Source organism: Protomyctophum bolini (genome assembly GCF_963924005.1).
Source record: "Protomyctophum bolini genome assembly, chromosome: 6".
In the NCBI taxonomy this organism is placed as follows: domain Eukaryota; kingdom Metazoa; phylum Chordata; class Actinopteri; order Myctophiformes; family Myctophidae; genus Protomyctophum; species Protomyctophum bolini.
This window is the reverse complement of record NC_137867.1, coordinates 13,063,642-13,077,688: the sequence shown is the minus strand read 5'-3', so window position 1 is coordinate 13,077,688 and position 14,047 is coordinate 13,063,642. Positions and strand designations below refer to the sequence as shown.

The 14,047-nt window shown below is 43.3% G+C and overlaps 1 protein-coding gene across 4 annotated transcripts in view; it reads left to right on the top strand.

Moving 5' to 3' along the window:
• The window catches only part of slc20a2 (solute carrier family 20 member 2), a 52,421-nt gene that overhangs the window by 27,410 nt on the left and 10,964 nt on the right, over window positions 1-14,047 (top strand). For all 4 annotated transcript variants that reach the window (XM_080765430.1, XM_080765429.1, XM_080765427.1 and 1 more), the window contains exons 2-9: window positions 717-1,288; window positions 3,685-3,825; window positions 4,003-4,088; window positions 7,103-7,199; window positions 7,342-7,461; window positions 9,206-9,445; window positions 9,756-10,413; window positions 11,227-11,412. In XM_080765430.1, coding sequence (XP_080621556.1) covers window positions 994-1,288; window positions 3,685-3,825; window positions 4,003-4,088; window positions 7,103-7,199; window positions 7,342-7,461; window positions 9,206-9,445; window positions 9,756-10,413; window positions 11,227-11,412 — 1,823 coding nt within the window. In that variant the 5' untranslated portion in view covers window positions 717-993. The remainder of the gene's footprint in view (window positions 1-716; window positions 1,289-3,684; window positions 3,826-4,002; window positions 4,089-7,102; window positions 7,200-7,341; window positions 7,462-9,205; window positions 9,446-9,755; window positions 10,414-11,226; window positions 11,413-14,047) is intronic.

Here is a 14,047-nt window from a genome sequence, read left to right as displayed (position 1 = left end):
TTGTGTGTGCGGTGTGGGCGGTTGTGGTTGACTCTGATGTCAGATGCATAGTTCACGTCTTACTCAGAGTATAACAGGTCTCTTTATAGTCTCAGTGTTGACAGAAAAACCTTCCTAAGAGTCAGATTAACCTGCCCAAGAGTCGGATTTGATTTCTTTGAAGTGCAGACGCTGATTTACTATTCTGGCTATCTGAGCTGTCCTCTCTGGAGAGCTCTCTGTTTTCATCAAACACTCGACTAGACTACAACATGGAGGTTAAAATGGGCTAAATCAAATATGATATATCAGTTTTGTGACAATATTGTGGGGCGGACAGAAACTATTGTTGTTCTCATACAAAATATTTACACAGCAAGATGTTTGAATTCATCAGTGCTGCTGCGACGTCGGATAGTTTCCAAAATGATTTCACTTTACTGTATTGCAGCCTTTAAAACCAGGAAAAGACTACAGTAATGTCATATCGCAAAATGAGGCTATCTAAAATCTCTCAAGACGATATTTAGCTGTATTTAAACATCATGCCTCTGAATAGTTTAATCATTATTTATCCGAGTTGTCTCACGGTATGTTCTCATTCGGTCAGTCATCCTTGTCCAGTTCTTTTGTATTTCATGTCTAACCTTTACATTTTTCTTTTGGCAGAAAGAAACGTTTAATGGTGACTTTGTATGACACTGATCAGTTTGTTTTTCCTCTTGTTTCCCCGGCAGGTGAAGGAACGTGCAGACGGACTGTCTCGGTCGGAACTAAGCTATGGAATGCCCCCTGCACCCACCAGCACCGGTCTCCACTCATTGGACTGAGCTCCAAACACTTAGTTAGCGCTAGTGCTTCTCCCCTCAGACTGTTCACAACCAGGGGACGAAGAAAAGGAGCGAGTTACGGACAATTAACTCTGTTTGCCAAGCGCACAGAGCACCTCAGCTTAGCTGGGTTCATTTTCTTATTCTTTTGTGGAATTAGCTTTGACCTCGAAATCAAATCAACATGGCTGTGGATCTGTCGCCGTATCTGTGGATGGTCATCCTTGGCTTCATCATTGCCTTCATACTGGCATTTTCGGTGGGAGCTAATGATGTGGCGAACTCGTTCGGAACAGCAGTAGGCTCTGGCGTGGTCACGCTGAAGCAGGCCTGCATCCTGGCGTCCATCTTTGAGACCCTCGGGTCAATGCTACTGGGGGCCAAGGTGGGCGAGACGATTCGTAAGGGCATCATAGATGTCACCCTCTACAATGAAACGGTGCCGGTGCTCATGGCTGGGGAGGTCAGCGCCATGGTCGGTATGTTTCATTTAATACTGTCAAAGTTTGAACTGATGGTCACTGAGACATAATGAATGTCATAACGAGGTAAAGAATGTAGTTGATGTTTTATATCCGTGTTCAGTGCACGTTTTACAGACCTGGGACTGTACCGTCTCAGGTCAAAGCAGATTGCAATTTTTCAGACGCCTGACTGAATGCTGCATGGTTCACAACTGTAATTTTTGTAACAAATGGAAATACTGACTACAAGGGAAGGGACACCACTGCAGACCCTCTAGCTTGTGTGAATCGGTACTGATTCATATTTGCTCAACTAATTAACGATCATCAACACACAGTCAACCCAGTCAAATTGCGTTGGCAAATAATTTACTCAAAGGTTGAACAACACTGCTTATTATCCTAAGCATCAACATCATTAACTCCATTCATAGCATAGAGTTCTCATTATCTACAGTATATTTCTAAGAGTGTGTGTGTGTGTGTGTGTGTGTGTGTGTGTGTGTGTGTGTGTGTGTGTGTGTGTGTGTGTGTGTGTGTGTGTGTGTGTGTGTGTGTGTGTGTGTGTGTGTGTGTGTGTGTGTGTGTGTGTGTGTGTGTGTGTGTGTGTGTGTGTGTGTGTGTGTGTGTGTGTGTGTGTGTGACCTGAGACGGTATATATATGTGCTTACAGTGACTCAGGACTAAATTGGTGCTTGAATTAAACCAGCAGGAGGGCACCTTCATGTTTTCCTTCACTGGTTGGGGATGGGGCAACAGAGGCCCAAAGAGTGTAAACGCATATTAGTCTTCTAGGCCTCATGTGTACAAAACCTCTTAAGAATAGGAGCACTGATCTAGGATTACAGGTGGTCTGGTCACATGTGAGTAAAAGACTGTAAACTGGTCTGAGATCAGATCTATGCGTGTCACATTTTTCATTAATCTCAAGCTAAAAACTGTTAGTTGGCTGGTTTCAACGTGATGATTATTTTTTTTCTTCTCTCGTGTCCCGAAGGGACATCGCAGAACAAAAGTTTCTCTTGTGTCCTAAAAGCTAAAGGCATACACTGCACGATTTATTTCTACGCATACTGTACGAGAACATCGTTCACAATGTAAAGCCAAAGCTCACGATTTACAGTATGTGCTCACACTGTACGGTCCGATAATCAAGCCCGACTTCAGCGCTCTCACAGTATAGTATGTCCTGTCGGCCCCATTTGGGCCGACAGGAAATCAAGTTCAACAGAAAAATAATTATTCCCTGTTTTTCTTTTTCATATTTATTTTGAAAGTGCAGTAAAGGCACAGTCTCTTCCATTGACGGCGTGAGAGAGAAAAGTCCGATCTGATGTATTAAACTCACCTCTAGCTTGGGTTATCTGTTTTGGCTCTGTAAAGACTTTGTTTCACAAAAGTCCACCATAGTCATTATAAACATATTATGAACAACCCAACATCTGTTTTTTTTTGTTTGTGTTTTGCATCTGCAATACAGTTGTGCTTTTGGCATGGGAGCAAAGTCGTTTTCTAGAGCACTAATTTCAAATCACTCGTTGTCCTGCCTACCAGCTGTTTTGAAAATGCACATAATTATGCAGAACTTTGAAACAAAGTCTTTACAGAGACAAAGAGGATGCAATAACCAAAGCCGTCTTTGATGACTAATATTGGTGAGCTTACAGTCGTCGGAACACAATCAGACATGCTTTTCTGTCTCATAGGAAGGACTGTCAAGGAAAGGACCTTTCCTTTCTTTGACTATGAGACAGAAAAGCCTGTCTGATCTGATTGTGTTCCGACGACTGTAAGCTCATCAATAGAAGCACTGCATGAAGTAGGGCCAGCAGATGAAATAGTTTTGTGTCTGTCTGTCTGTCTGTCTGTCTGTCTGTCTCTGAATGGAGTAGAGGAGATTGGTCACAGTGTGCATTTGGTGGTTGTAGATACAGTCTGCATTTTTCATACATGGCATGCACGTGTTGTCATTTGCTATGTTGCACATATTCATTGAGGAGAAAAAAAAGACACTGACATCAGAGAATGGTGTCGGTGCTCTGCCTCAACTGTGCGAGAGCACGACACTGACCACCTACTTTTTCTAATATGTCAGAATTCATCCGATCGACTGCTGGGCTAATTATAGGTCCTCGCAAACCTGCTGTACACTAGGGGTGTGGGGAAAAATCTATTCGAATTGCAAATCTCATTATAAACCATTCCCAATCACGATAGGCTATTGTGTGCCACAGCGGTGTGAGACTAACTCGAGCCTGGTATAAAAGTGAAGCGAATGTACTACCCACACACACCTTGGAATAAATCCAAGCTAGACTCGTTCCTATGCCTGTATTATGCACTGCAGTGTAACGTGGAGGCTGCACAGCCTCTCGTTCTAATGAGATGAATGCCTGCTGTTCTCCTGACAGGGTCAGCCGTGTGGCAGCTCATCGCCTCGTTCCTCAAACTGCCCATCTCCGGAACCCACTGCATCGTGGGCTCCACCATAGGCTTCTCCATGGTGGCCATCGGCACCAAAGGCGTACAGTGGATGCAGCTCGTTAAGATTGGTAATTACTGTGTGCCTTTCCTTTTGACGACACCCACATTCAGTATCATGTTGGTCTACCCGGACATGTCCTTACACATGTACAGATGCAGAGGCTGCAGAGCTAAATTGATGTTTGTTTGATAGTGAATTATCTTTGTGTGTGTGTGTGTGTGTGTGTGTGTGTGTTCTGCTGCAGTGGCATCATGGTTCATCTCGCCACTGCTCTCTGGAATCATGTCTGGATGTCTGTTTCTGGCCATTAGATACTTCATCCTCGACAAGGTGGGTTTCAGCCCTGCACCAAGGCACTTCCATTTGTCAAATTACTGTATATAGATGCATTATATCCTCTGTTCCACGTTAGATTTACACGGCTTTCTTTATCACTGTAGTTCCAATATAGGAATTAATTGGTTCAACAAAAAAAGTTTTTATTTTGTATGTAAATCTCTGGGGCAAAGCTTAGTTTCAAGGCTTTTGGCCCTGCCGCTTCATGCCAATTTTTACCAACCAACAACAGCTGTGCAAAAGAAACAAGGGCCTAACAGACTAGATTCCTCCAAGAGCCTTCTTTCGAACGTTTCTCAAGCACAACAAAATAAATCAATGCCTTTGAGGTAGCGTACTTGTTAAAACAGTTTAGCCAAAAGCCAAACTTTTCATGCTTATTTTCATTTCCTACACTACACCTGTTTTATTTACTACATTGTTGACATTTTATATGTTTACATCCTGCACATTGTTACAAATGGCAAACACACCTTGAATAAGCATAAAGTGCAATATTGGGACATGGGTTGATGCATTTGCATATAAGACAGACAATAGTAAAAAAAAAAGAATGTATATTATAATATAATATAATATGGTAATGTATTTTAGCAATATAATATATTATATTGCTAAAATACATTACCATATTACCATAATGCTGGAACAGTGATCATGTGCTGTGGGGATTAAATATTTCCTTATTTAATAAGAAAATATGATATTGGTGATTAGCCCTAAAACATCAGGTAGCGCTTAACATTTTTAACAATAACAGCATTTGACAATATTATTTTTCTGTCTTATGATGGAGTGGTAGGTGTAGTAGATGGACAGTACTAGTTCTCTGGGTCACATCTTTCACGAGACTACTATTTGAACATTCTAGATTTTGGGACTGACCAGAGCACATTGTGCATACTGAGCTCCCATTATATCTTCCAGTACATAAGTATAATTCGCCTTAATGGTCTTACTGGAACCGAGCAATAAATGTTTGACCCGTAATCATTTCTCCACAAATGGACTGTCTTGGATTCAGCACTTATTTAACCCATTTTGACCTGAGATCAGATTCTAAAAATGTCTTCTACATCCTGACAGTTTTCTGAAAAAGCTATGTTTCTATGTCAGTCATTCTTTGATTTTTCAAAAATAGCAGACCTACAAGCTTGTGGCGCGCTATGAGCTTGTAGATCTGCTATTTTTCAATAGCTAAAGCATAACATAATGCAAACACCAAAAGTGGTTCCCGCCCAGAATGGATTAAGATGCACACAGTGGAGATTTATGTCTCAGCCACACCCACTCAACATTGTTTTTGTAAATCATCCGCAATTTATAGAACTTGCCAACAGATTTTCATGCAAGTCTGTTTTAAGAGATTACTGGACTGCAGTCCACCGCAAACACTTCTTAATTTATGGTATGATAGTAATATTATATAAGTTCAGCATCTTACATGATTGTAATGATTCAGCTCCGACAATGTGATGAAATATTTACAACGGCAGCAGTGCATAATTACGGTCTGCACATGTAGAAATGTTAGAAACACATATTCAAACACATTCAGAGTTTGGGTTGCATTGTGAGCATCTTGCAAATGCTGTACTATTATACACGTACACGGAATTATCCAAATGATTTCAGTGAGCACCATAATCCATTTGATTTGGCAACACCAGTGGTTCTTGCGTAAATAATCCTAAAATCATATCCATGGGATTATGAGAGGATGAGTCATATGGTAAAACATGTTACAATTTTAGACTCGGACGACTTTCTTTGTAACTGGGTCAAAAAAGTCAATTCCAGCCACTTGTGTGTGAGGCTAAAAGGACTTAACGCTCTAGTCAATAATATTTTCCAAACTTGTATAGGCCTACAGTCAATAAAATCTTGCAAATCTGAGATGGGATTTCAGTTTCACTGAATGAAATTGCTATGATTGGGGGGGGGGGGGGGTGGCGAGGTTGATTATTTATTTATGAATTGATGTTTTGCCACAATATATATGTCTGAACAAAATAGCCAATACTGTGACGTGATTTAAAATCTGCCAATTATTAAATTAGACCTAAAGACTCATGGCCCTGTCTTAGCCTTTATCCCTAAACTTCTTTGCCGTATTTTACTATCTTGAAAAACATTTTTAAATAGTTCAACTAGCCGATCTACATTAACCCATTTAGAATCCATTGAAAAAAAAACTGTTTCTATGTCAGTCGTTCTCAACTTTTTTCATGTCAAGGACCCCCAGGATTATCTGTATTTGGCTGCGGACCACCATCTGAAAATATTTTGTTCCAGGGACCCCCCATAAGCAAAGATTAAAAACATTCGCTCTGAAAGAATATATAAGATTTGCAACACATTTTCACAATCTTTCAAAAATAGCAGAACTACAAGCTCGTAGCGCCACTCGGTGGCGCGCTATAAGCTTGTAGATCTGATATTTTTCAACAGCTAAAGCATAATATAATGCTTAAAACAACAAAAGGGGTTCCGGGCCAGAATGGGTTAACATGTTGTGAGCTTGTAGATCGGCTATTTGAACTATTTCAAAATGTTTTTCAAAATAGTAAAAAAAATCAAAGTTTAGGGATAAGAGTAAGGCGTAAGGGCAAGATATAACTCATCTTTATTTATAGCAATTTGACTTTTTGATTTGGCATCGATCTTGGTGTACCTAAAAAGTATGGAAATGATGTATTATTCCATTCTCCATTTAATCTAATAGTTCATAATGTGTGGTAGGCCAGCGTACCGTGTACTCAAAATAACCTCACATGCAGCTTGTCATTTGATCACAGGCTCATTATTATGATAGCAGCATGAGCAAAATCCCCTTTTTTCCCCGCCACGATCAGATGATCAAGCACTTGTGATTACAATTGGACAAAGCCTATAAAGACTGGACAAAGCCTAAAGATTTCAAACAAATACAAGAAAAGTAGATGCAAAACATCCACGAGTGGACGGATCTCAGGACCTGGGGTTTGTTTGTTGTTTTATATCAATAGGATGACTCTGTTCCCAATGGGCTGCGAGCCTTGCCCCTCTTCTATGCCACAACCATAGGGATCAACACATTCTCCATCATGTACACTGGAGCGCCACGTAAGCACTCTCTTGAAATGGATATCATCTACACCTTTTTTTTAAACCAGTGATTTAATTATCTGATTAATGTACAGTAACTAATTGCAAGCCATTGTTTCTCGTGCATATTTTTTCTGTTCCTGCCGTGTGTTCATTTTAGTGCTGGGATTGGAGATGATGCCGGTATGGGGCATCGTTCTCATCACGCTGGCTGGCTCTCTGGTCTGTGCTGCTGTGGTCTGGTTTTTTGTCTGTCCCTGGATGAGGAGGAAAATAGCAAGTAGGTACTTGTGTGTTCGTGTGTCTTCTGTCTTTGTTTGGTAAAATTAGTAAAAAAAATAAAAAAAATAAAACCTTGAAAATGTCACCAACATTCTTCCGGTTCCCATGAGGTCGGGTCATGGTTAAAGAGTTTTATGGTTGGTAACAATGGTAAAAGTTTCATGTTAGCATTAGGCATTTAGGAGGTATGGATGATGTTGATTGAGGGTTGGGTTTTAGGCATAGGGATTTTTACATCACGGTTAGGATTGGGATATGTGTGGTTGTGGTTAGCAGCATTCGGTTGGGCCAGCAAGTCCCCACAAAGATAGTAAGACAAGCGTGTGTATTGTCGGACATTATGTATGTGGGGGGTCATGTGCAGATCTTTTTTGTAATGTATCTGTGCGTGTGTGTATGCGTGTGTGCATTCTTTGTCATGCTGTTCCAATACCAAGTGCTCTGAACCAGGCCCGGATGAGCCCAGGCTTGGGCATAGCACACACTGTGCTCTGACACCAAAGCAACTGCCAGCGGATGTGTTCTCTCCATGGCCACTGCCAAGGCCTCGAAAACCTCCTCCAAAGAACTCTGTGAATGTGGTTTGGTTTTTTGTGCCAAGTGCTTTTGAGGCTCGAGTTGTTTCCCATCTGTGTACCGCAAAGGAGGAGGATGGAGGAGGGGGGGGGGGGATCACAGGCCACACTGCTGAAGGCAATCAGTTGTGACAATTAATCCTACGTGTGCAACATGGCCCTGTTCTGCGGTTTGTTAAAAAAAAGCACGGGACAACATTATACTGTGTGCCGATGGACATTTCCTTTCTATACCACATTATGTGCGGTGACAATTGTATTTAAATGCTTTACTCGGGTTACATTATTTTACTATTGCAAAATCCATCATGGTGCTATTTTAAAGGTAATACATGTATGTAGTCACATCATTCACATGTATCCTGCAGTCACAGCACTATATGCTACTGTAGGTGCTCATATTCACTGCTATTGTGACAGCTAAAGGTCTTGCGCTGGTACAACAGAAACGCTACACTACTTGAAAGTTGAAACACTTACTTGTGTGACTGAGACCAAATTGACTCTTTTGCATATTGTGGTGTGACCTCTGAATACCAGCGAGGATTGTGAGCGATATTATTGATTCTAATCGTTACTGCATCCGTCAAAGTGAAATGTCTGGTGACTTGAGTGTGTGTTTGTGTTGGGGGGGGGGGAAAGCAGTCTGTCTGTGTGTAAGTGGGATTAGTTTGTTTTGTATGATCAGCTGATGTGCCTATATTCCAGTTTGTTCTGTGCGGAATGTTGTGCAGGCTTCTGTTATGTGTTTTTCTCTTGTTCTAGGCCTTTCATCATTCTAATTTAATCTTGGCGCATTCAAAAAAGCATGCATAATGAAATCCAAGCCTCCGGTGTTTCTAAAATCAAATTCTGGGTCGGCGTGCCCCCCCCCCCCCCACACACACACACACACACACAACTCTCCCTGTAAATCAAACGATATACTGTTGGACCTCCTACTGACTTGAAATTCATTAGTCATTTTACTGTGAACAATATTCATACCTTGAAAGTCTGCTTTGGAAACTAACCATATGTACCACGTACCATAGATATACTTATTTGAGTGTTTAATGCTAACGTCAACAGTGACGATGGGCACTGGGTGCACATTTCTCCTTAACTGTGCTTGTTGTGGTTGCCATATCCATCTTGTACCCCTCCTGCTGCTCTCGCCTACTACAGGTCGTCTGAAAAAGGAGCAGCAGGCTCTCTCAAGGATCTCCTCCGAGAGTCTGGACAAGATTCCAGAGGAGGAAGAGGAGAGCCCCGTCTTCAAGGAGCTGCCAGGAGCCAAGGGAGCGGACGAGTCTGTGCAGCCGCTTACCGGAGGCGGCGGCGAGCGAGGAACGCGTGACTTCTCTGGAGAGCTCAACGCCAGCTTGGCCAATGGGGGCACCATCCTTCCCAACGGCAGGGCCTATGGTGAGATATTTGTCCAGTGACTTAAATAAGAATAACTGTGATCGAGCAAATCTCTTGTATCATTGAATGGAAATGTTATGTTTGAGTTCACAAGCATGGTATGTTCATCAACATGTTACAAGATAAAAGAAAAGTAAATGATGTTTTGTCCTGCACCAGCGCTAAAAAGGAAGTGCATGACATCTTTATGTCTAGGCCTTGTATACGGCTATTATTTATTTTTGCGGGGGATATTATATGATCTCTCCATCATAAATGGTAATATATTTACTATTATAGATCATATTAAAATGTTATTTCCATCATCCAGGTCGCACTAACTCGATGACCAACGGTACCTTGGTGAAGGCGGCCATGTCCAACGGCAGCGTCTTCGACGGTCACATGCGCAGCGACGGCCAGGTGTACCACACCGTGCACAAGGACTCGGGCCTGTACAAAGACCTGCTCCACAAGATCCACCTGGGCCGCGGCATGTCGGAAGACGCCGATCGCTCCAACGCCGGCGGCCCCCAGCCCGACAACAACTACCGCCTGCTGCGGCGCAACAACAGCTACACCTGCTACACGGCGGCCATCTGCGGCATGCCCGTGCAGCCGCTCGCGCGCACGCAGTCCCGCGAGGACAGCGAGAAGCTGGTCGGCGAGGGCGGCGGCGGCGGCAGCGGCAGGAGCAACAGCGTGTCGTACACCAAGAAGCGCGTGCGCTACGACAGCTACTCGTCGTACTGCAACGCGGTGGCGGAGGCGGAGATCGAGGCGGAGGAGGGCGGGATCGAGATGAAGCTGGCCACGGAGCTGGAGGCGGCGGAGGAGGATGGAGGGGCGCCGTGCCCCGTGCCCCTGGACGACCTGGTGGAGGAGGAGCACGAGGAGAAGGACAAGCCCGAGGTGTTCCTGCTCTTCCACTTCCTGCAGATCCTCACGGCCTGCTTCGGCTCCTTCGCCCATGGAGGCAACGACGTCAGGTGCTGCTCTCCCTCGCCCCCTGCTGCTCAATTGAAATGTTGTTACTTTTTCAGGATTCTGTAAATCAAAGATGGCCTAAAATTATTCAGTATTTCAATTCAAATGTAGCAAAAAATAGCTGATCTACAAGCTCAAAATGCAGCGTACTGCGACGCGTTTTAAGCTTGTAGATCGGCTATTTTTGCTACGACAGAAATATGCAATGTGGCCCTCTAGAGTGAGTGAGTGGAAATATAGTGGCCCTCTCCATCGTCAAAGTTGCCCATCCCTGGCATATACAGTAGCATGCCCATATGGCAATATATTCACTAAAGTGCTACAGGACAGTAATTTGTGTATAATTTTGTAAATATTTGTCTGACATTTGTATTTCCAATCTCAACTCTCTGTGATGTACACTGTTTCAGCCATGTTGGATTTAATTGGGTAACTCAAAAGTGGACCAAAGAAATGTGTCAATTCGTCAAACTGACCTGCCCCAGATGGATTTAAATCTTATTTCTTTGGTGATGTTTTCAAGGGCCTTCTGGAGCCAACATCCATTTGGCCCCGCGTGTCTTTCGTCGTTCATTTCGTTGACTTCGGTGTCCTTTCCCCCGTATATTTCTCACTGTATCACTAGTTGTTTGTCTCCTCTCGTTCATTCCAAAAGGAAAATTGCAATTAAAACATTTAAATTCGAGTTTAGAGGTTTATTGTTTATTTGACCGGAGAGAGCTGAAAACTCAAGCAGCCATGTGCTTATTAGCCACTCCTACCGGAACGTCCAGATGGATTAAAATCTTTCCTCGCCCCCCCCTCCTCCCCTGTAGTAATGCCATTGGGCCCCTGGTGGCCCTGTGGATGATCTACGATCAGGGTGGAGTGATGCAGGACGCTGCCACCCCCATCTGGCTGCTCTTCTACGGTGGTGTGGGCATCTGCTTTGGTCTGTGGGTGTGGGGTCGCCGTGTGATCCAGACCATGGGAAAGGACCTGACTCCCATCACTCCCTCCAGGTGAGGGGTGTGTGAGTGTGTGAGTGTGTGAGTGTGTGTGTGTGTGTGTGTGTGTGCGTGTGTGCTCAAAAGACCTGATCTTGCTGACGTACACAATTTCCAAATATCTCCAGTAGTATACACAGTACCTAGCTGGGAAGGTTCATGCAGGTACATTAGAATGCAAATAATGCACATGCCTGGTGCTTTTGACTGTGTTATCTAACGACATTCACATGACATTCACTAGTCCATAAAGATAAATGTGCCCATGCTGGTGTGTGTGTGTGTGTGTGTGTGTGTGTGTGTGTGTGTGTGAGAGATTGCTTGTCGGTCTTGTGTTTGTTGCTTCTTTTTCAGATGTTATAATATACCAAATCGTTGCTGTATGTCCGTTACATTTCAGAGAATGGAGAAAATGTGGAATTTTGCGATATAAACATTTACAGAAATAACACGGTGATTAAACGTGATATTTGAACAAAAATCCCAAACCAAGAAAATAGGCAATTATCTACATGATCGAAGCTTGTATGTAGATCTGATTTGTTGCAATCTTTTGGGGAATTGAAACAGTTTGAAAGATTTGGACAAATAATGACTTTCCCAATAAATTGACACAATAATCTGGCATAGGCTATGAAGTAGCATTGTGATGTATTCTAAACTGATGATTCCTTATTTAACAGCTATGAATAAATGAGTAGCCTTTTACTCTACAACACACAAAGCCCAAGAGCTCACTTTAGCCAACGCCGTTCTCCACGGACAAATGAGACCAGTAAACCACTTGCATCTGTCAGGCCAATGTCTTATGTAGTGGTGGTGATGGTGAAAGCTGCAATCCATGCCATTTGTGTCCTTCCTGGGATCCCAACCCAGGTCTTCATGCAGGAGACACGCATTCTACCAGTGAGCTAAGACGAAACGAGCACTTGGGAAGGGGACATAGTGTATTGTGCTCTGAGCTTCAGGCCATAACCACCTGTCAACCAGGAGTGTTCCTACCTAGTCACAGGGCCTATATTTCACAATAGAAACCGGTTCTCGACTACTGCAGATGTGCTAGTTATATTGTACTAACAAACTTTACCATACAGACCCATTGGGTAAAGTAACATTATAGAGGGTATGCATATGCATAAAGTGAGTTTAACTTTGTTTAAAGTTGTTTAATGCAACCAGATAGGACTTTTCTGTTTTGGTGTATGAAGGCCAGAAAGTAGTTTTTTGCCACTCGGAGTCAGTAGGTGTTCCTGCATAACTTCCAGGTATGATGAGGATGTCACGTGCATACCCTCTATTATCACAAAGAAAGTTCAGAATTGCAGCGTTAAGGTTTAGAGGTTAAGGAATTAATGTAGACAATGGAAATCAGTTGAAGGTACAAGCGTGCATGCGTGCGTGTGTTCACTGTATGAGTCAGGCACATGGGCAAAACGCTGCCTGGCATTAACTTCAAACCAGGCTACAGGAAGTTTGGTGACTTTGGGCGTTCCAAGTAGAGAAAGAGAGGCAGAGAGAAAAGGAAGGATGGATGGCGGAGGAGGTGAAGCCACAGTGGGAAATGTGGCCTTTAGTCCCCAACCACAGGGAGGGACGCCAGACAGACTCTCTCTCTCTCTCCCTCCCTCTGTTTTCTCTCTCTCTCCTTTTCTACTTTCTCTTCAATAAATCTCCCCGGGCCTGATTCCTGTACTCCTCTCCATTCATTTCCTTCTTTATCGTCTCTGTTACCACATTCTCTCACTCTCTTTCGCCTCTCACTGCATCACTTGTTGTCTTTCTGTGGCGCTCTTGTCTGTAAATCTGTCTCGTCCTCCAGCCTCATGCACTCACACTTCTCTGGCTTTCAAAGTTTGTTTTAACAAAAAGCCTCAAATAATGACGAGCGTGCAATTTACGTGAAATCTTTCACAGACTTTCCTACTAGGCTGAGGAATATATGATCCCACTCTTTTCACATTGGCCTGTTATAGCGCCACCAACAGGTGGATTTTTGCAAAACACATTTTTGGGAAAAAATGCCTCAAATCATCCAATTCCCATCCAAGGCGTAAGAAGAAATGGCACCCTTTTCACATTGGCCTATTATAGCGCCACCAGGAGGCCACGACCTGACCTGCCCAGGTGGAGACCTGTTCCCCGAGGGGCACTTTTTCTAGTTGGTTGTGCACCACTGTCGCACAACGAAAATAGCAGATCTACAAATTCACAACATGTCGCGCAGTATGTTTTGTAAAGCTTGTAGATTTGCTATTTTGCAATGTCACTGCACGTATATTAAGCCCTTTTGTCTCTGCCTTTCTCACGCTTGCTTACTTTTACATCAGCTTTACAGCTCTCTAACCCCCTCCCTCCCTCTTTCATTCTCTCTCTCTCTCTCTCTCTCTCTCTCTCACACACACCCACCATGGTTCTTTTTCTTTACAAAGAGGAATTTGCTCTGTTTGTGTGTCTGTTTCCATCCTGACACTAGAGGTTGTTTAAGAGCGAGAGTTCTGACAGACGGTCGGGCAGGAACAACAATGCATGCGTGTGTGTGTGCTCGCTGGCATGCTGACAGTGGCGTCTATGATGGTACAGTATGTGTGGCGCAGTATTATGTCAAATAAATAGATTGTGATATCAGTTACCCCTTAAAACCCCAGCGTTC